The 23,290-nt window shown below is 39.8% G+C and overlaps 1 protein-coding gene across 1 annotated transcript; it reads right to left on the reverse strand.

The window, feature by feature from the left end:
- Positions 1-441: 441 nt before the first annotated feature.
- On the reverse strand, positions 442-16,020 carry LOC308126731 (apolipoprotein B-100-like). The gene is made up of 26 exons (XM_080491308.1): positions 15,912-16,020; positions 15,167-15,211; positions 14,851-14,963; positions 14,616-14,761; positions 14,335-14,482; positions 13,815-13,967; positions 12,989-13,113; positions 12,746-12,831; positions 12,184-12,634; positions 11,946-12,060; positions 11,009-11,155; positions 10,684-10,895; positions 10,375-10,585; positions 9,995-10,168; positions 9,697-9,900; positions 9,449-9,616; positions 9,087-9,292; positions 8,737-8,907; positions 8,358-8,488; positions 8,040-8,241; positions 7,734-7,909; positions 7,454-7,629; positions 7,230-7,357; positions 6,714-7,087; positions 1,939-6,626; positions 442-1,810 (listed from the first exon to the last, which is right to left on the reverse strand). The coding sequence occupies exons 1-26, from the start codon at positions 15,964-15,966 to the stop codon at positions 713-715; spliced, it is 9,903 nt and encodes a 3,300-aa protein (XP_080347434.1). The 5' UTR covers positions 15,967-16,020; the 3' UTR covers positions 442-712.
- Positions 16,021-23,290: the final 7,270 nt, after the last annotated feature.

The following is a 23,290-nucleotide window of genomic DNA, read 5'->3' on the forward strand; positions in this document are numbered from 1 at the left end:
TGAGGGTAGCCACGAATCTGAGCCCATGTGTGAAGATCTAGATCTGAGTTCCAGGATCGGACACAATTTTGAAAACTGTTTTTGTCAACATTGTGCTTGCAATTATCCTGCTTGTCCTAATTTAGGAAAGGATCACAAGAACTGTTATTATATACAAGTGACTAATTGGAATAAGGAAGGCAGGCAATGAGGACTGTGTATTGATGTTTTCAAAGAAAAGCTTCTTTTTAGTTTTAGTCTAGTTAAAGCGTCATGGGAAGAAAAATCCCTTTAAACTGTAATGAAAAATGTAACAAAACATGCCTTTGAGGAATATTTTGGTGTACTAGACATTTTACTAGTATTTTCAGATCATATCACAGCATTTAAACTGGCAGTTGTACCTCTACAACACTTAAATGAGATTGATTATGCTCAATTTAAGAAATTCACAGAGATAATGTGCAGTACAAACTCTATTTATTGAAGCCGACATAGGTTTTTAAATAGTACAAGACAGTGATAGCACAGTAGGGCCTGTTTTCTGAGAAATAATAAACACAGTGAATAAACTGGAATAACGGTGAAGACACAAGCATTATACAGTACAGAAGCTGTTGTGAGCATACAGTTTTATTTTCATGATGGAGACAGATTCACTTTAGTCTTGTTGGTTACAAAACAGAGGTTGTTATCGTGAATACTTGGTTACATCTTTGCCAGTCATGACCACTTACACAAACCTTGCAACATTAGGTAAAGGAATGTCAACCTCCACCTCTCGGTCGCCTACTTTCACATATTGTTCAACATCTTTGCTCTTTTCCTTCAGGGTCTGAATGACATTGTTCTCGAATGCATTAATGCGTTTTATCAGTGTGTCAATCCAGGACTGGATGTCAGCTTTGAGCTGGTCAATGGAGATGTCAGAGAAAAGGTTTTTCAAATTAGCTTTTACAGTTTTTAAGTATTCCAAAACAACTCTGTAGGCCTCGTCAATCTGCAGGACAATGTCCCCCAGGACTTTAGAGTTCAAAGCATCATGGTACACATCAGTCATAAAGGTGGAGATCTTCTCTACGTTTTCAGAATTAAGAGTTTGAACAAGCTTCTCACTTTGTTCAGTGACAAACTGCAGGAATGTGGAGAATTTGTTAAAAATGTCCTCTAGCTGGATACGGCCAAGACTCCTCACAGTGACAATGACTTGATCTTGGATTTTCCTTAAAGCTAATGACAAGTCATCAAGAATTTCCCGTCCACTGACAATGTAGTTAGAGCCAGGGAGGGTGAATTCAATGCTCTGGATATACTCGAGGACAAAAGCAAAGGTGGAAGTGAAATACTCAGGAATCCTTTGAACAGCCTCCTCAGATGCATCAGCAAGAAAGCCACTAACCATCTGATAGATTTCCAGGCCAGACATCCTCTGTTCATAGCCAGGGATCTGGAACCTTGTTTCTCTCAGGAATCGAACCACAGCATCAAAAACAATCTCAACTTTCTTCTGGTAGTCTTTCAGAATGGAAATGGCACCATCCGCAACAGTCATCATCATGTCAGAAAGATCTAATTCTGCAAGGTTGCGAACACTCCTCTTGAACAGCCTTTGACTTGATCTTACAAACCCTATGGTCAAGTCAGTGAACAAACTGTATGCCGTGAAAGTAAAGCCAGACACATTTTCAGTGATAAAGGGCACCTTCTCCTTCAAAGTCAGCATCAGTTCATTTGGAATCTCCATATTCCAGGTTGTCTGAATGTTCAGCCTCTTGGAGTCCATGACAGACATCTTCAGAACCAAGATATCAATGGCTGTTGTTGGCTCGGACTGTTGAAAGAAAACAAAGGAAAAAAAAAAAAAAAAAGCAGAAATAATTAATAACTGGAAAATTCAAACACCCCAAATCATAATCAAATATTATTAGAATGCAAATGAGTAATAAAATGTTCTCTTACTGGAAAGTGGCCATACAGTCTTGCTTTCACTTGAGCTGGGCTCTTAGTCTGCATCTGGAGTGCAATATGTCCTGTAGATGGAGTGGACATGGAGACAACAAGACCTTCCTCTGCGTTTCCGGTGAATTCCTGGCGAATTCCAAAGTGCCTGGACTTCAATGAATTGGTGATGGAGGTCTCAAGATTGTTTAAACCTAAGATGATGGTGCTCTCATGGGTTCCCTCAAGCAGGATATTTTTCAGAGACAGGTTGGAAGTAATTTTGAGTCCATCATCCATTTTCATGATACTGTTGCCCTCAATCTTTCCAGTGAGGAGACCCATTTCTGCAGAGGATGAGGCATCGAGTTTAATGTTGATGGTGTCCTGGTTCAGGATGCTGGCATCAGTTTTCAGTGTGAACATTGCTGTTTTGATGGAGAAGTCATAGGCTAAGTCGCCCAAAGCTGGGATTCTGATGTTAAAATTCTTGGGCAGAGTGATTTTTGGAATAGTCAGCTTGGTGAGGGCAGATGGAATATGCAGAGCTGGCACCGAGATCATGGTGTGGTGAGGCAGGGGAATTGTAAATGAGGAGACGTCCAGATTAATCATTGGAACTTTAAAGGCAGGGACTGTAGCAGTTTCGGGGAAGTCAACGCTGTATTTTTCATACTCTGCCTTTGCTTTGCCGAAAGATGTAACAAGGAGGTCGGCCATCTTGTCCTTGTTGATGTGCAATTTCTTGTGCAGTGTCCTGACATTAGAGTTGATAGCATTGGTGACTGGTTCCATATTAATATCAAAAGTGATCATCTCAGGGCTTTTGATGTACTTAAACTTGGAATTCATGTCGAAGGTCTGCTGAGTTGTGGGCAGGATGTGCCGGATGGGAGTGTTGTCCCACACCGAGAAGGCAGTGAGTTTTGGTAATCTCATTTCAACAATTGGCATTATGATTTCAGGGAAGGTGATACGCTCTTTTAAAATGTCAAGATTTGCTTCTCCATTGATTTGGGAGACAACGCTGATTTCACTCTCAAGATTGTCAAAAGAAAAAAGGTGGGAGTATTTGAACTGGTTGAATCGAGCCAGACCAGACCAGCTCGCTTGCTGCACTGCTGTGTTCAGCGTAAAAGCAATGTCATTCTGAAGATCAATCTTTCCAGACAGCCTGAATGGAAGCGAAACCTTGGCATTTCCCTTGTTCTTGGTATCAAACGTAACCTCATCAGGTGTGACTGAAGCAACAAGTGAGTTGCTGACAATTCCTTCCGCTTGACCAATGAGCTCTGCATTGTGAGAGGCAGTGAAATCAATTTTCAGTTCTCCTGCGTCAGCCATGAACTTTACTTCTGCAACACTGTCTTTCAAGAAAGGGGTTTCGGTCTCAAATTTGGCATCGAATTTAACATTTCCCAAAATTTCTATGTCAGCAATAACATTTTGAATCATTTTCAAGTTGGTACTGCCTGTTTCTCCAGTGAAGGTCACTTTGATTTTGTGGATATCCATGACCACAACTATGTCGCTGTTGTGCTTTGCCTCATCTGAGAAGTCCTTCACTGCAATTTTATCAGAGGCCAAATTGTTAATGTTCAACTGGAGAGCAGAATCCTCAAACAGTAGAACTGTTTTCTGATTCATTTTTGCTTCATTGAAGATATTGAGTGGTGGCATGTTGATGTCATGTTTGTAGTTAGTCTCCATTGTGGCAGACATTCTATTTCCCATTTCAATACCGGCGTTGTTGGTCAACTCTGCAACATACAACTCAGTTGAAACCTTTGCAATAGTATTGGTGGAAGCTTCAGCCCTGGTCAGGCCGTAGATGGTCAATTCTCCCTTGTGATCAAGTGTGAAACATGATTGATCAACCTTGATGTTCTCAGCAAAGTTCAACTGACTCTTTTCAGGTGCAGCAAAATGGGCATTGGCATCCACAGTGAAGTCCAAGATTCTTAAAGTGGACTCAGCCTGTGACTTGAAGTTCATTTTGAACTCTGGTGTGACTGTCGTCGTTGTTGTGTTTTCCAGATCAGCGGTGGCACTAAGTTTGTAATGAGGGGAGGTAACTCTAAATTCTCCGTAGAGTTTTCCAAAACAGGGAATCTTGCTCATCTCTGCCACTTTGTCTTTCAGCTCCACAGTGAATGTTTCATAATCAAAAGATTTGACTTTCTGCACCATTCTTATGAAATAGTCGCGCACATCTTCAATCAGCTGTTTGATGTCAAAGGAAGATAGTTCATCCAGCAGCTCCTGGGCAGGTACCATAACTTTTCTCAGCAGTGGCTGGATGTCAATTGATTGAAGAGACTGAAGAACGTGTTGAATTTTTTCCCTGATCTGATACTGCTTCATAATTTTCACAATCTCATCCATGATCGCACTGATAATCTTTTCAATCTCATAGCTGGAGAGAACATCTTCTATTTTGGTGTAAATGGCATTGAATTTGTTGGCAATGTCATATTTGTTGATCCAAGCCAAGACAGTGTCCTTAATCGTTTTCAGCATTTGGATAACTTTGTCAGTTGGGAACTTGGCTGTCAGGTTAGTGAGGAAGTTTTCAATTGATTTGAGGTACTTTACCAAGTCTTCAGTGAAGAGGTTGATATCAAAGTTGTCAATGACCTCCTTCAGCTCCACCATTTTGGTCTGGAACCTGTCGCTGATTTCATACTCGGAGTTGATGTTTTGCAGCATTTCAATGCCCTGATCCATAAGCTGCATCATAGTGGTCCTCAGGTTTTCAATGACTTCAGGAAAGTACTCAATGAATGGGATCTGGATGAAGTGGCTGTCACTGTTCTTGTCATATTTCACAAATGCAGAGATGGCATAATCTTCTTTATTCTCACTGAAGATGGGAGCCGAGACTACTCCTGCCAGTTCAATGCCCATTCTCTCAACGTTGTTGTAGGCACTTAATTCTTGACCCAATGTGTTCTCATTTAATTTAGATGTCATCTTCAATGTGATGCCTTGCTCTTGGAGACTCAGTATGCTGTTGAACTTGTTCTCCATCATGGTCTTAATAGTTGGCCAGTCTTCAAGCTCATGGGTGGTTGAGGCTCTGTACTCAAAGGACTGTGTGAACAGTAAAGGTTCTGCTTTCAGGAGGAATTTGCTGTACAGATCGCCACTCTGCTGTCCATACAGATACACTCCGCCGTCAGAGTTGAATAGGGCATCAATGGTCAGTGTGAAAGGCTCAGCCAAAGTTTTGACAGTGCTGTCCAGACGAAGAGATTGGGATTTGAAGTTCGCCACATTGTTGAACTTCATGGTCAGACCAGCAACTTCCAAATCGGTGGTATGTGTCATGTGAGTTCCCAGAAGTTTACCATTGGTATTCCAATTTGCAGACAGGATCATGTCTGCAAATTTGATTTCATAAGTGTTCTTAAGCTCTTCCTCTGAGAAGACTCCCGTCATCGCTCCACTGAGCTCCATGTTGTAGGGCTCTGCCTTGAACTTGGCATCATTCACAAAGTTAATGTCCATCACTTTCAGGTCATTCTTCACAGAAACGGAGGCAGTAAAACGCTCCATGTTGATTTTGATGTCATGCATGTAGGAGTTGCGTTCATTAAGGAAGTTGTCAGTCTTGGAATTGAGACTGAAAGATCTCAGTGTGAAAGACAGTGAGTGAGTATTTTCAGTTCTGATCTCCTTGAAAGATCCAACCAGGTTGTTAAAGAGGGTCAATCCATCTTCATTCAGTTGGAATTTTATTCTGTTTCTGCTGTTGATGTCTAAGAGGTCACCTTCAAAGATGCTGTTCAGATAGACCTCTGTGCTTGACAGCTTACCCTCAATATTAAGCTCGGCTTTGTTTTCTTTAATGGCTCCCTTGGTTGTGAGGGACATGGATGCACCAGAAATGTCAAGTCCACCACGGAACACATTCTCAAACGTGAGAGGACTGTGTTGGGCAGTTGTTGTGCAGCTAGTGGTCAGGCCATTTGTGTTCAGTACCAAGGTTGCTTTGTGAGAGGCAAGGCTTGAAAAGAGGTTAATGGAGGCATCAGCATTGATTTCCAAGCCAGAGGGATTCAAGGACCCGGTAAGCAAAGAATAAGCCCGGTTCTCAGCATCATCAGCTTGATTTTCGATCCTGAGACTGGCCTGTCCTTCGGCGGCAGAGAACTCCATCTGGCTACGGAGCATTCTCTTAAGAGCTTTGGTGACAGAGTCATACTTGATGGCGAGCTTGACATCCTTGTAGCTAAGATTAATTTTGGTGGTATGCCTGATGGGGCCACTGTTCAGATTGGTGCTAGATTCAAGCAAAAGTTCCTCATTTTCATAGGATGCTTTGACCTTGTTTCCAATCTTCAAGATTTCAGAGTTAATTCTCAGTGTACTCTCCAGTTTTGCTTCCTTCTTGGCTGGCTCAACAGAAAAAGTGTGGAGATAGGTGGTGCTAGCTGTCATAGGTCCAAGAGTCACAGTTCCATCTGTGTTAACATCTCCAAAGAGCATGTTTGAGTCTAGGGTGAACTGGGTGGTAATGGTCAGAGAAGTGTCCAGACCAATGGGGGAGGCGGCATACACATTGTAGCGCCCTGTTACTAACACATTATCTGTGAGAGTGACGGTTTCCATTACAGTAAAGCCTGTGTTGAGGAACCTGTGCTTCAGAGAACTGTCAAGGGTGAGTTCCATCTTTTCCTCTTCGGTGTCGGTGACTGATGTGCTTCCTTTAAAACAAACAAATCATTAAAATAAGAATCCGTATGAATTGTTATTCTTCTTCTGTATGTTAAAAATCAAACATTTTAAATTACCTTCAGCTGAGAAGGAAAGAAGTTCAATTGGACTGTCAGCCATGACGCTGAACTTGGCCAGGTAGTTGGGAGAATCGACAGTCATGTTACCGGCAGATGCAGTTGCCTCCCAGTTGTAAAAGTTACTGTTGACCTTGGCAGACATTTCAACCATTCCCATCACTGGCAGAGTGAGGTCATACTCAGAGGGAATGGTGAATGTTGGGACCTGAATTTCCCATGAAGGAATCTCTACACCAAGCTGGGGCATGTTAATGTATGGGGAAGTCACCACTGCAGGAACTCTCAGCTCTTCAGATGATTTGCCTCCAAGGGGCAGAGGGACGGTGATTGTAAGACGGTCCTCATTGAACTTGTATCTGAATGTGCTGTCGCTGTTGAAAGGATGAAAAACAGAACATATTGCACTTAAAATGTACATTCAGCCAAAAGTCTCAAGTAGTGCTGATTTCACAATTTAGTCAGAATAAAGCTGGACTTCACTGTAACTCGAAAACAATCTTATATTTTACTTACAAGTTCATGAACAGATTTTCAGGCACGGGTGGCAGTTCTCTATTTGCAACTTCATTCATCACATTGGTCCACAGTGTCTCAACATAGGGGATTTCAGTTGACAACTTCTTCATCCAGATTCTGTTAGCCTGATTTATAAACAAGAGTTGAAAAAAACACATTTAGTTTTAGTCTGCAAAGATTGGAGTCATTGTCAGCTGCATTTGCAATTGCATTCTTCTCACCTCCAAACCCTTTTTGACAATAAGACCAAGTTTCATGTCGGTTTTGGGAACCTGCTGGTTCATAACATCGTCCATGAGCACCACAGTCCAGTCCCGGAGGGCTTCAGCGTATTGCATTGGGATCTTAGTATCAGCATTCGTGTTGGAAATCAGCTGGACTTCAGCCTGTTCTTTACCTGAGTAGCACAATATTATAATTTCACATTTACAGTGTATGAAGTGCATGGACAAATGCATGAAACACTCCATCCATTAAACTGATATTGTTTTCCTCACATACCATATTTCAAGACGACTGCCTGAACTGAGGAAATCTCAGAGAGTTTCAAATCGCTTTTGATCTCCAGTGTGAGTCCGTTCACTCTTGTCAAGGTGGCAGTGACAGTGGCATCAGTTCTCAGAGAGGGGACTAACAGCTGAACCTGCACCAGGCTATCTGCCAATGCCGGATTGACCCTATGAATAAGAAAAGTAAGTCAATGTGTGTCTGATTATTGCCCTCAAACTGTTAGCAGTGAACAAGTTTTGAAGGAGGATCCAAATTTTATTGAAGTGTTGAAACAAACTTAATGCTGCGTTTACTTACTTGGCACGGCCGATCAAAGACATCTGGGGAACATTCTTGTTGGTGAGCTCAAGGATGAGGGATTTTCCTTCGGTGTTGCCGTCAGAGAGGCCAACCTTAATGCCTGCTTCAATGTCAAAATCTGGTATCTGGATTTCGGTGGTCAACACATTCCTGTTCCTGTTGAATTTCATGGTGGCTGTTGCCTCGTTCTGCCATTCACCTAAAGTCACAGAAATAGAAAACAAACACCTTCATCAGCTGCCTGTGAAATGCCACAAAAAATGGACAAAGACTCATAAAAATGTTATATTTCTTTGATCAGAAATGTGCCAATACCTTCAGCTTTAAGGCTCATCTTCAAAGAATCAACCATCTGGTCTTGATCGTTTCCTTCAGTCAGGAGTTCATAGGCAATAGTAGCAGTGTATTCAGAGACTTCAATGGAAGGCTTGATGTCAAAAGCATATCTGGAGTGAAAAAAATCCAGATATATTTTCATCTGAATGTTCTATAATGTACTGATTTTCTTCCCCAACAGCAATGTTATCGAAACACTTTGAAACCAAAATGTGACAACAGTATTATCAATACTGAAGACCATGTTTGTTTGCGTGTGCATACAGAGCTATTAATCCACACAGTCATATGACATAGGGCTTTTGTGACGTCTGTCTGAGCAACGCAGTTAAAGGAAAATATAAATATCTTGACTCACGAGGTCTCTCCATTCAGAGGGAAGTATGGAATATCAGTCTTGTCTCCGGTGTCAGCACGGAGTGTTTTGGTGCAGTATCTGATTCCAGCAAAGAGGGAATCACAGCCGTCATCACCCAGTGAGTGTGGGATCACTTTGGCAAGTCCAGAACCAACAATCATCACCTTGTTGCTGTTAAAAACAAAGATGACATTAAGTCGGTTGTAGGTTTTGTCTCTATAAACACATGAAATGCTCCATGCAATCACACTAAACACCTTGCTCGTGTTTACTTTATTTAAACAAAAATGCATAGAAAGTTATTAACATCTTACTGCTAGGAATACTGCAAATTAAATGAAACTTGTTACCTGATTCTCAGGAACTTGGTGGTGCCCTGTGGAGCAGGGATGGAAAGCCTGATCTGATTCTTATCCATGGTGATCTTGGCGTTGAGACCGCTCTCATGGTACATGTTGGTTTGCATCTCAATGGTGGAGACAACAAATTCAGGGATATGGATTCCCATCTGAGTCCTGAATTCAACTCCCACAGAGGGCATGAACACCAGCTCATTCTGTTAACAAAAGAAATGTAGCATTGAATTACAAGAGCTGCGTATTAGATGGTATTTGCAATAACATGTTACAGCAGAACCAATTACACAAAATTTTTATATTTTTCCATAAATAACTAATGTTTTGTTGTGGAAAATGAAAAATGTTAAATCTACCATGCTTCGGGACAAGCGAAGTCCTCCCTTTGCACCGGGAGTGAAGGTTCCAGCCAGAGCAAATTTAAGAGGCATGCCAGATGCTGTTGGCAGGATGAACTTGTTGTCCATGAAGATGTAATGAGCAAACATCTCATTGTCGGTTTTTGAAACCAGGTTGGTGAGAGCCTGACAGAAAGAATGAAAAATTGTAATACCGCCTCCTAGAGGTGAATAAAGGAACTTGTGAGCCATCAAATGAGTCGTACCTCCTTAGGGATCAGCTTCATGAAAATTTCAGCATACATGACTGCATTGTCAGCGATGGACTTCAGGTCACTGCTCTTGATGTAGCCCAGCTCAGCTCCCATCAGCCTCAGGTAGGCCATGGCCTCTGTGGAGTCCTGGTTCTGCAGTTCTTTCATCAGCTTGTTGACGTTGCGAGCAATTTCCCTTACAAGATTTTCGGGAACCTTGATATTGAGTGCCATTGTGTTAGTTTTGCTGGTACCACTTGAATTTCACACTGAGGGTGTATTAAAATAAGCAATTATTCACAAGATGTACCTTGTATCCTTCTGACTTCAGGGGAGCGACCCATTTCTCCAGAACCTCCCTGATCTTTGGAGGCATCTTGTCCTCAGCCCAGTACAGAGCCTTGGACATGGTGTCAGGGAAGAATCCATTCTTTCCAAAGAGAGCGTCGATGGTTGGTTCCAAGCCCTTTCCTTCCATGCCAAACTACTCAGAAACACAATCGTGAAACAATTAGATTCCTCACCAATGTGAGTTTTTTTTTAAGTAAAACTTGAATCTGGAATCTATTACATATCAGGTATGATTAAATTTAGATGGCAGTGTTTATTATGAGAAGACAAACTTGGAAAAGTTTCTAGTGACTGTAAAAAACACAATTTGATAAAAGAACCAATTGTTATGGCCTATACCTCCCAGATGTCCATGCTGAAACCAAATGCTTCCAAGGTGGTCTCCAGCATCACCTCCCTTGGCAACTGGCTGCTGGGATCAAAAATGATGTTGCCCTGAAGGTTGGCCTGCATGTTCTCTTTGGACATGCCCAGCTTGTAGTTGCGAGAGATGGTGGTGAAGTCATTGTGTGCAAAAATATCAGTGTCCTGCAGGGCATCCATGATTTTCCTGGTGGTCATGAAGTAAGACAACAAACAGAAGATAATGAACATTTAAAGATGTTGGCTTTTAAATGTACACAGTATTTTAAACAAACTAATTCTTACTCTTTGGTTTCTGAAGTCTCGGATGAAATGATGTTGTAGATGTGAGAGGTCACAAAGGACTTAATCTGCATGTTCTGCTCCTGTGTCAGGAGCTTCTTCACCATCTCAATGTCACTGTCCTGGGGATTCCTCATCAGCATGAGGTAAGCTGCCAAGCGCTTCTGCACAGCACCTTTGGGGTACTGGCTGACCCTCTGCAGGTTGTTGCGAACCTGGACAAAAAACCCCAAACATAACAAATGTACTTTTGTCTCACTTTGATACATTTTATGAAATTCAAACTGTAAAATTCTCTAAAATCATTAATGAACATGATGCTCATTACCTCCTCTGTCACAGACATGCGCCTGAAAGCCTGGATGGCTGCCAGCTGCACAGACAGAGTGGTTGCAGGCTGTCTCATGCACTTCAGCAGGGTGGTCTTGATAGCTGGATCAGCAGCTTCCATTGCATCGCCCATGTTACCAACAACCTGCAGAAAGTGACGAAATTGTTAGAAACGTTATGCAACCAAGAGATTCAATAATATTAGACATAGTATTAATAATAATGTTGGGTAGAAGATCTCAGAAGAGTTATGGGAATTACATTTTACATGGAGTCCATATATCTGCTCACCTCACCAAAGTTCAACTTGCCAAGTTTTAAAGTAATCTTAATCTAACCTAGAATCGTTGCCACCCATACTCACACATTCTGGCCTTGTTCTTCCTTCATTATACCCTTATTGTTTATAAATATTTGTGTCGATCTCGGCATGCACTAGTGTCCCACTGAACCTGACGGCACAAACTGCTCTATTTGGGATTTCACCTCCCACTCTATCACCCCACCGAAAATCAAGTAGATTTTATAGCTTGTGTCACCATATTAGTGTGATGTTTAATCCTGCTGCAGTCTAAGTCACCTGTGCCCGCCTCCCACTACTCCTGGATGAAAGACACACTTAACTTTATTAAGCTGGAGAAAAGCAGGTGCACTATTAATGGTTTACTTACATTTGTTGGCAGACTTTTGCTGTTGACTTTGCTTTTGGTGGATCTGTATTAACTCTAACGCTTCAATTCACTTTGTATAAAATGTACAGCTTTTACAACTTGTCATGTATGACAATTTAATAATGGGTGTCTAACAGATTTGTTTTGTTTTGATTGTCTTTGTCCTTGTGCTTCAATTTTTTGCTATTAAAATCTCTTGTATTTAGCTGTGACCTGAACAAAACCTATTAAAAGAACTTAGGGAAAACAAAGTAGGTTGCTTACCCTCAGGGTCAGGAATGTCAGCTCCTTTTCGCCAGCACAGTCAGCACCCAGAAGGGAAATCATGAGGTCAGAGACAGCGGTGATCTCTGGGGTGACTCCCTCAGCCATGTACAGTCTAGAGACAATGATATTAGGGATTAGACACAAACATACAGCAAAACTGCGACAGTATTGAACAGAAGGCTTTTCATACTAAAAACAGAAAGGAAAAAAAAGAAAAAAGGATGGGTTCACTTACTTCCTAGCTGCATTGCTCAAGGCATACATGATGGGTTTGCTCTGTTTGTACTGAGCCATTGAAAGCATGTCTTTGACCATCAGGCGTGAGGGGTTGGGCAGCAGTGCCAGGGCGTAGACGACGGCATCAACCTCCAGAGCGGCATGGTCAAAGGTCCTGAGGATCTTCAGCAGGGCGCTGGTGCATGCTGGGGTACCACACTGAGCCAGGGCTTGATACGTCAGAGACTTGGAAGTGTCCATCATCTCCTCAGTAAAAGAGGCCAGGACGTCGGCCTCCAGTACACGGAGCTCGGACACCAGCTTGTGGAAGAGGCCAGCACGCTCGTCACCCTCGGTGGTCTGTGACAGTGAGTTCAGCGTCTGCAAAGTGGTGATCACGGCATCCTTGGTCTGCACGGAGGACTTGTCATCAGCAACATCCATAGGCAGGCTCTTCACATTGTCCTCATCTTTGAGAAATCACAGCAACAGCAATGAGGACAATACTACCGTCTGGACAGGTTCACCAAACAATTACTTTGGTCTTTTTGACACAATGTTCAAAAAATTTAAACACTCACTGAGATCAAAGATCCTGTCATTGATCTTGGCAGTCTCCCTCAGATTCAAAGTCTGCTTCACCATAGCAGAAATGCCATATTCATTCCTTTATTTAAAAGAAAAGAGAAACGCTTAAATATGTTTGTATTTCACAAAAACAAAATAGCAGCAACATATAAATAAAATGAACAAAAATGTAATTCTAAATATATTTTATTAAATGCACATCTATATATTGATATATTTTATGGTTTAAAACTCACTTGTACGAGAGGGGCAAGAAGATGTGTTTCTCTGTGCAGGTTCCACTGGTCATGTGCTTCTTCTGGTTGTCAAACTGGTAGTTGCAGGTCTGGGTGCTGCTGATCATCTTGGACAGAGGGTAGTTCTAATAGTGGAAAGACAACAAGACACAAACAAACAATTTGTTAGACCAAAACAAAGTGCTAGAAGTCACGTAATATACTAAAATACAATTACTGTCATTACTTCACCAGAAGTACAGACATAATGTATAAAATAGTTTAAAATATTGTATCAAATGTATTTTAAAAGCTGATGAAAGCAGAGCTGTTATCTTTTACACAGTGAGAGTGAAAATCACCTCATTAACTCTCAACTCACACTGCAGAGTTTGCTTCACAGCGAGATTGATTCCAGACTTCCTGTATTTTAAGAATACATTTAATGAATGCCTTTTGTTGGGTGCTAGTTAGAGGTTTTCACTAAAAGCAAGAGTGAGACTTTGCAATTGACATACGAGAAAAATTGATCATGAGCTTGCATTTTATTGTGTCCGCATGACATCACCACTTATATCACAAGTATTTATATGGAAAATAAAAACAGTGTGAAACAGTATATTAAAATTGATTTTTATTTTGTAGTAATTGGCTTCATAAAAATATTAATAAATATACTTTATATAATTACAGCGAGTAAGTAATTTTTCAGTCAATTATATATGGCATATAGAGCAACCTGTTATAAAAGCAAATGATGTCGTCCAGTGAGTCACAACAACTTTTATTTTTACCCTGGATTTAGTTTGTAATGCTGGAAATGTGAGGCAGTTGACTGATGTCTTACCATGCCGGAGATCAGGGCCAGAGGACTGGTGTCCTGCCGGCGGGCGATGAACCAATCACACCTGGAAAGATCTCTGTTGACAGTCACATCAGTAGCAATGTCCTCTCTGGAGTTGACAGTGAAGTCGGTGGAGCACACGCCATGCACGGTGGGCTGTAAAGGATGAGAGACGATGTTACCAAAAACAAGGACGAAAGGGTGGTGAACATGTTTATCTGTTCTTTAACTTATCCCTTAGAACAGATAATCAATGAGCCTCAAAGATTGTACGTTATTATGAGAGCAGGTGCTCCCAATCGAAAGATAAACTTATCTAGGACTTTGGCCTGCAGCTGAGGATTGTCATTATAAGGACGTGATGTTTATCACCTGGGCCCGGGGCAGCTTATCTTGTTGTGCAACATGTTTATCACTGCATGATTCTTAATCGTAGACATATCAAGCTCTACTTGTCCAGGAATAACAGGCATCTTTGGACAAAGAAGCAATAAATAAAGCAATAAGTGAGCAGGAAAGCTACCATCTCCTTGTTCTTCTCCTCCTCCATCACGGGCACGATGAGAGCAGAGACGATTCCCCTCTTGATGTTCAGGATGTTGACGGGCTCATCATCCTCGGGAAAGAGTTTGACCTCAGTCTGTCCTTCGACTGTGACCTTCAGAGTGTTCCTGCAGACGGGGATGAGATCTTCATTTACAAGCCGCTATTAAAATCCTTCTCTGCTTTTATGTCCTCTATTACCCTTCTGACTCTTATCTTCCTGAATGTCACAGCTGATTAGGAATTGTACGGGGGACTTACTTCTCCATGGCGGCTGTGAAGGCCTGGGCTCCAGCAGCGAGACGGTACAACGGGTTCCCCTCTGCATCCACATCGAAGATCTCGTTCAGAGAGCACTCGGTGGTTCGGATGATGAAGCTACAGGTCTGGGGCACATCGATCTCAACCTGGGCAGCAGATTAGGACAGTCTTGTTGGCACTTCCGTGTCGAATTCACACTCACAAAAAGCGCTATTCGTGTAGTGATGTGACATACTTTGCAGGAGACTTTGGGACCGCTCTTATTGTCGGAGGCTCCAGTCACGCCGTTAAAGGTCTCTGCTTCGTAGTCGTACACATATCGCCTGAAGTTCTTGTATCTTTTGGCCACTAAAATGTGTTAAAGCACCATTAATGACAGTACACTGTAGACAAATATTCATATAACTTAAACGAATGATAGGTGAGACTGTCAGGGAAAACAAAGAATGACTTTGTGTCGTCTGGTAACTTCAACAAGTTCAACTACATTTAAAATTTCAACAGCGATTTATATTAATATGAGAGCCAAAATATAAAAAAAAAACACTTACGAAAGCAAACTGAGGACTGTTCCTCAACACTTCCAACATCTTGCTCTGGAAAAGAAAAAAATAAGAAAAAAAACAACAACAAACAATCAGCTTATTTAAAAGATCATTTTCATTTTTCATTTCATTAATACTTTATTAACAATTAACCATATTTTTGTCACTGCCAGCATTTCCTTCGTTCTTCACAACTAACATTTAGAAGTTAGCTACACATAGAGAATACATTTTATTAGTAAACACACATTCTTTAGGACAGTAGAACCATTTGTTGATTATGAGCAAATAAACACGTTTGTGAAAGTTTTTTGAAAGCCTAAAGTGAGAATTGTAGCCTTTTCAGAGATTTTTTAAAAGACTATAAGTTGTGAAATACAGTGCGACAATGGTCAATTTTATACTCTTCATTGAATTTTCATTTCATATAAATAATATGTCGTTATGCTTTTTAAGATTTAAAACGTCACAACCGGAGGAAAAAAAGTCTATTTATAAAATATTTCTTCACAACAACCAAGTGTAGAAAGTTTTATACGTCAATATATTCCAGTCAAAAAGTAAACTTTCTACTTCAGCAGCAACAGAGAAATAGTAGCCCACCAATTCAACAATTTTGCCACACATGAAAACCATCTTCAAAGAAACCATAATTTTTGAAAATCCACTTTTTGTAGCCAATGATCTATTCATCCTTAAGAAAATCAAACATTGTCATCTTATTCTAATATTTTCCGAGCACAATACTTACGGGCCAGCGTGTGCGTGCCCAAAAGCAGCAAAAGGCAGAGCTTGGGTCCCCACATGTTGGGTTTAGCTCCTGGAAGCCTTGAGGTAAAGGGAGTCCTCCTCTTTCTGTGAAGACTGACGCTGGGGCTTTCTTCGGCGCTTTTATAGTTGCCCTGTCTTTACTGTATGCGATCACTGGGACTTGTGTTGCCCTGGTTCCAAAGTCCTAGCAGTCCTTGTGGCAGGCCAAAGGTAAAAAGACTTGTCTGTCAGCACTGGGTGGGGGGGTGGCCGCAATGACTGTCTGAACTGACACCAGTTTTAGACTTCGGGGTTCGGGATCATTTTGACTTCGTAAAAGAAGAATATGTAGAAGAAATAGGTCAAAATTCATTGATTAAAAAGAAAGTACTGTTATCGTACAAAACAACAAGAAGTAATCAGGTCAATGGAAAAAGCACTGATCAGTAACTTTGACAGCATGTTTGTTGTGTTGAAAGGGCAGACCACAAATAAAGTGATCTAGTTCAATTGAGTGGTATTGGTTATCTGTTTCAGAGTTGTTGTTTCAAGTTGGAAGACAAGGAATGAGACGTAATTACTAAAAGGCTCCTCATCAAAATCTCTCTGGCAGAAAGGTTACGCCGTGATGTCATTTCAAACAAAGACAAATATATGAAGAACTCAAGAAAAAAAAAGAAAAAAAGGTTAAGTTGACCTTCGCCCAATGCATGTACGAACAATCTGAGACATACTGACGCAGAATCGAAACCTGAGTCATCTGCTTGTTGTTTGCTTCACCTTGAAATAGGTTATTCGAGAAGGAGCTGGTGTCTGGCACCGTGTAATCTATCTATCTATCTATCTATCTATCTATCTATCTATCTATCTATCTATCTATCTATCTATCTATCTATCTATCTATCTATCTATCTGTCTGTCTGTCTGTCTGTCTGTCTGTCTGTCTGTCTGTCTGTCTGTCTGTCTGTCTGTCTGTCTATCTATCAAAACAAATCATGATTTCTGTCACAATATAATATGAAACTTTTAGTATAGTACAAAACACACAGGTTGGTACACAGTGAACAATTAATGCAAGAAGTGTAAGATCAGTAAATTATTCCTTAAACATTATTTGGCCCATAGTTTGCTCAGTATTTCAGCTAAATGAGGGTTAATTAGCTCCACTTCAGAGCATTTGAAGGTGCAGTGATCCTCCAAACCAGACCAGTGAGTGAATATCTTCAACATTCAAGATCTTGTCTGTGACAGTTCTTTATTGTTGCAGTTCAATAAGCGGTTTGAATAAATAATCATGAACCTGAACTTTGTTGATTCCAAAAAAATGAATCCTTTACACTGCCGTTGCTTGAACATGCCTCGCTAACCTTTCACCTCCTGGGAGAAGTCTGCAAAAGTGATCTGGTCAGGATTACAGCAGGAGTGAACTCAAGATAAAGTAATCAGACACTAGAAGACTGTGTGGTGTTACACAAGAGGCCCATCAGCACAGAGCGACGTGATCGCTGTATTCACAATATATGTCAGCGGCAGTAAAGGAGCTGGCTACGATTACAAGCAAAAAGTGAAAAACTGAGGTGGAAAACCATGCGTGTGAAGTTCTGATCAACTTTTTACAGAATGAACACTATAAAATTATTACATGGATCATTGGATTCCAAAGACATAATGTAATGTTAACGTCATACACGTAGCTTTGTAAGCATAGCTAATCTATTATCCTAAAAAGTCTAATCCAAACAAGTGGTCAAATGTTAAATGTATATTAAACTTCCTCCAATCCTACATCTGTATTGAGTTAAAACATGTGATTAAGGTGCAACAGAATCTCCAATAATTTGAGTTATCTCTTGGTCTACAGTGAGTGTGTGAAGGGTTTTGTGAGGTTCAGTCGGTTCAAATTTTGTTATTGTAAATAGGGAACACACTTTGCTTATATACTGCATTTTCACCTCTTCAGCAGCCTGTTGTCAGCCACATTCACCCTAATACACATAAACACCAATGACTCCATGGCTCCCGAGCAATATGGGATTCAGAGCTTTGTCCAAGGACACTTTTCTTTCTTTTTAAGGGGGGGTTATTCGTTGTCATTGTCACAGGCACAATTTAGATATGCTTCATTCCATGTTTAGTTCTTGTTGCTATTTTAGGAGATTTTTTTGAATGGATTTCCTGAATTAGCTATTTTATGCATCTTGGTCATTTTAGCGCTTTAGCTAAAACTATTTAAAGCTACTGTGCTTTTCCTCATGGTTAGAGACGTTTTTAGCTATGTGACATTTTCTTCCTTTTTTCTTTCTCCTTCGCCCTTACTTTTTACCTTTATTTTACATTATCATTTTCCTTGACCTATTTTCCTTTTTTCTTTTCCTGAAAAAATCTCTGTACTAGCAATTTCAATCATTTTAATATAACAATTTGTTTACTGTATTATTATTATTATCATTGTTGTTGTTGTTGTTATTATTATTCGGGCCGTTTTAGCTGTTTTGCTTTAGCTTATTTAGCCTAGATTAGACAATTGTTTAAAATCCACATAGTAAAAAACAATTGCCTGCAGAACTACATGCAAATTTTATTTTATTTTGTAACTTGTACCTAATATAATGACCACTAGAAGAAGAGCCATGTTTATGGATTAAACTGTATTTGACAGTATTACAAACATGTAAGGTGCATAAATGATGGGAAAACTTGATCCTAATCATCCCATTTTATAGTTTTGATAGTATTAAAGTAGTAAAAACAACATAAAAGTAGTGTAATTTGTCAGGGCTGTCCTTAAATGTGAGCAGAGGTTCGTTGATTGGTTGCTCAGCTCGTTTATCGAGCATATCGATTAGCTCAACTACTATTAAAGTGGCTTCATTTGCTCCAGGAAAACACTTTTTTTTACTTCCAAACGCCTGCCGAGGACCACAAGGACACAAAACTTCTCTGAAGAGTTTTCATTTGAGGTTGTTTCACTTCATATTTTCATCTTTACCTTTGGTTAGCACAGTTAGCTTCGGCTCTCGGCGGACAGAGCGGCTGATCGGAGCCGGACAGCTGAAGTCTGACTCGGCTAAAATGTCAACAAGGACCCGGTAGGACAAAAATACATTTACTTTAATAGCTCTAATACACTAAAGCTGAAATAAAAACAAACAAAAAAAAGATTTTCTAGTGATGCTTAAAAGCAGTGCAGTGTAGCGCATTTAGTCATAGACCTAGAAGAATTTAAATATATTCATTAGAGGGATAATTTATTTAGTAAACTTCTTCTTTTTTACCTACTCTTCATATAAACAAAAAAAAAGCTGAATATTAATACATTTTAAATAGATTTTTTTTTCCATATTACTTAATCCAGACAATAAAACTTTGAGCCAGTTTAGCTTCGTCAACTAAAATATATTAAGTGTCTTGTTTTAAACAGTAAATCCTATTACTTGAAAATACAGTAATTCCAAATGTTTAATTACATTTTCCCTTAAGATAAAACGTTTTCTTTCTTTCTTTCTTTCTTTCTTTCTTTCTTTCTTTCTTTCTTTCTTTCTTTCTTTCTTTCTTTCTTTCTTTCTTTCTTTCAGCTAGAGGTCATAATTATCAATCTATAATAAATATAACAGTAACAGCAACATTAAGTCAACAATCAAACTTTTATAAGCCTATATATTATTCCATTTATTTCACATTAACTGACATATGCTAAGGATGTTTCTCCCACCTTTTTGGGGGGCTTAATTCTCTATCATTTTTGCTCATCAGTCATGCAAAAAATATAAAAATAAAGTATTTCCAAAGATTTCAATATCATACATGGGAGCATTTCTTAAACTAGACTATCACAGTTAACACTTTGAAAATTGTTTTTACTTCACATGCTTGGATTGGAGAAACAACTCTCCTTTATTTTTCATCCAAACCCAATAATGAGTGCAGGTTTTTTTTTGTCATTACTCTAGAGTGAAATTCTAACTTAACCTACTCAGCCACAATTTACTGTTTGTGTTTTTCTGGAATGTTGCACAGGTTTTCGCAACTTAAGCAGGCTCGTGTCCAGAGTGTACTTTGCTACTGCTTCAGACTTGAAATGATCTTTTAGGCAGTGTTCAAAACGTAAACTCAAAATGAAAGATGTAAGTAATAGGGCTGTTAGAAACCTGCCAGTATATCTCATTAGTCTTTAGACTCTTACACTATAACCTGCCACATGACTATTGAATGTGTTGTGTGCACAGCTGAGTGGATCAGAGGAGCCTTGTTGCAGTTTCTTTGTCTTGACTGAACCTGTGGACAGTAGATATTGACTGCAATGTGATAGCGGGTTGTGCAATTGGTGGAGATACAAAAAGCCAGGCAGACATGTTGATTCCTGCGAGTTGCAAAATAGCCGTACCTCCTAAAATCTTTATGAAGAAAGATGGACACGAGCTTAGTCATTTTCTCTGGAATTTTTCATACAAAAGGGATTGTGTCTCTTGACTGTTGACACATTGAACAGTTTATTACATGATAATAAGCACGCATTGGCCGCTGACATGCAGCATTGATTGGCCTGAGTTATTATGCAAGTTTGTAGCTTAGAAAAAAATGTCAGAAGCTTATTTGCCTTGGTGAAGAATGATAGAGCAACACCAGACCAGGTTGTGTAACAGGTGAAGCAAATACTGTTTCTTTATTAAGTACTCATAGCTGATCAGTCATAAAGGAATTCTGGTTTACTAGGTGTTTCATTTGTTGCATAACACGATGCGCCCGCAGTTGGGTAAATTCCGAAATCCCTCAACGTTTGTTTCAAGTATTTCTGAGTGGAAACCAACTTTTTTATTTTTCCCCCATTCTAAGTGTTGAAAAGGCTCAGCTCTTTAACAAAGGCTATCATACGGTATTTGTTAAAGTGCAGAGGGCAGCACCCTGAATCCCTGCATCTGACTGCTGGCTATCTTCTAGTATCTTGAAGAGCTGCTTGATAACATGTTCCTGAGTAGGGAAAAACAGTCATGGCTCAAAGGTTTCAGTTTTTCACAAGGGGGCATGGCTTCATCAGAGCCTTTGCTAGAATAGGATTGCACTGGTTTGTTTAGGTGTCCATGATGGCCCAGTGGTAAACACGCTCACCTCACTGCAAGAATCTGTCTTGTTAAAAACTTGTGTTCTGATGAGACTTTTCTGCATGGGTGAAACGGTGATGTAGTAGTCAGCACTCAGAGAGATAATACCTTATTTGAGTCTGGGCCTTTTTGTATGGAGATGGTGTGTTTTTTTTTTTCATGTGCACAAATAGAGTTTCTTTGGGTACACTGGTTTCTTTCCACTATCAGTGATTCTGTGCCTCTATATTGCCCATAGGCTTAAATGTGAGGGGTTTTCTTTATTTTCTGTGTTTGTCCTGTGATGTAGTGGTGAAATGTTATGGGTACACACTGCTTTGGCCCGTAGTCGGCTGCAGACAGTTCCAGCACCCAAAGTTGGATTAAGCAGAATAGAAGATGGATGGATGGATGGATGGATGGATGGATGGATGGATGGATGGATGGATGGATGGATGGACCTTCCTGCAAGAAGTGCCGCAATATTATACTTGAGCTTGTTTAAAAGTTTGTCATCGTCATTGTCATCGTCATCGTCATCGTCAGAATTGACTGGTGGCTTGTCAGCGGTGTAAACTGCCCTTTGGCCTGAGTTGGCTGAGATAGTCTCCAGATAGTCCCCCCCCCCCCCCCCCCCCCCTCATCCCCCATGCATCCAATCAGGACTGGATAACGTATGCATAGAGGATCGATGGATGGCTGGAAGACTTCTTTGAACGCATACAGTATGTTCTAATTTGTCTACTGAACAACACACACTCCACTCGTACTGCATTTAAAGAATCAGCATATTTGACTATCTCTATTCGCTGGCGGTCCACTTACACATTATTACCAAGCGCAACCTTCTGAAGTTTGTCAAAAGCAGACATTATAAATCAATTTGTATACTTACTGATGTCCACTGTATAGTTTTGCTTGTGTTTTTTGTTAATTGCTGTTTTCCAGGGTGTGATACACTTGTGCCTTTATAAGCTATGATTTAATAAGTTGGGGCAGTTGTCGACCGCAGACATTGAGTCACAAAAGCTCTGCTTACACGCTGTTGTTGACTTTGTTTTAAGAGTACAAGAGCTCCCTCATTCATGTAATAGCATCATTTTTTAAGACTGCACAAAGAACTGTTCTAGTGACCCCTCCTGGTTGCTTATAAACATTACATGCTTGATGTTCACTGACAGGCAGTGTGAAAACCTTCCTTGGCAACTTAAATTATTCTCAAGTCTAATGCATCCCAATTCTATTTACATATTACATGTATTGTATATGTATAACTCATATATAGTACTGCTGAAAATGTTAAAGTTGTTTTAACTGTAATATCCTGCTTCTACAAAGTATTCACTGGTCACTAAATTAGTTTTCTTTGCTTCTTATAGAGGTTATATTATGAGCCAACGTTACGCTCGGTCAGGGGTGTGCAACCTTTATGGCTCAAAGAGAAGTTTTGTCACTTTACACCAAATCAAATTCAACAGGAAGTCCAAAACACGTTTAACCTTTGAAATGAGGCTGTCCAAAGTTTCATGTATAGTTTTGATATATGAACATAAACGGTGTCTGATGTTCCATTTATAAAGTTTCTATTACAATTTATGATGGTAAACAATTTCATTACATTTTCAGAAGTTTCCTCCTTCTTGTTCAGCAGAGTTTTCACATTTTAGCTGTTTTAACCAGCTAAAAGAGCTCTTTTTTTTTTAAGCGTGTGTCTTTTTTCGACCTAGTTTGTAAACGTGTTTTCTTTTACAAAGCCTAGTCATTTTAGTTTTTTTTTTAAAAGCAACTTTTTCCAGTTTGAGTCTTTTTAGTTATGTCTTTTTAAAAGCTCTTTTTAGCAAGGAGTTCAAAGTTCAACTTTTGAAAATTACTTTGTGTGCATAAATACAATGACAAGTAAATTTTGACAAGATATTAAAATTAGATCACATCAAGTTTAGCAAGGGTACATAAGGAGGTATCAAATTATCATGTATTTGAAGACCCACAACATAATAAAAAGTTTCCCCACAAGTACAAATGGCTTTATACACTCGATGAAAAAATTATTTCAATACACTGTGATTCAGTTAACAGAATTTATTTTGCATCAATAAAATATGACAACTTGCAGCCCAAAAAGTGTACAGGTAATGCTGGCAATGTATTGTAAAGTTATATGTCATGTTATTATTTATCCTATGACATGATTTATGTTATCCAAGCAAAGCTGGGAAAGTTTAAATGGTATATTTCTGTCTTCAAAACACAGTAAAACATTTACACCTTTACATTTTGATAAAGTCGTCCAGCAAACTCAAAA

Source organism: Lipophrys pholis (genome assembly GCF_963383615.2).
Source record: "Lipophrys pholis genome assembly, chromosome: 21".
In the NCBI taxonomy this organism is placed as follows: Eukaryota; Metazoa; Chordata; class Actinopteri; order Blenniiformes; family Blenniidae; genus Lipophrys; species Lipophrys pholis.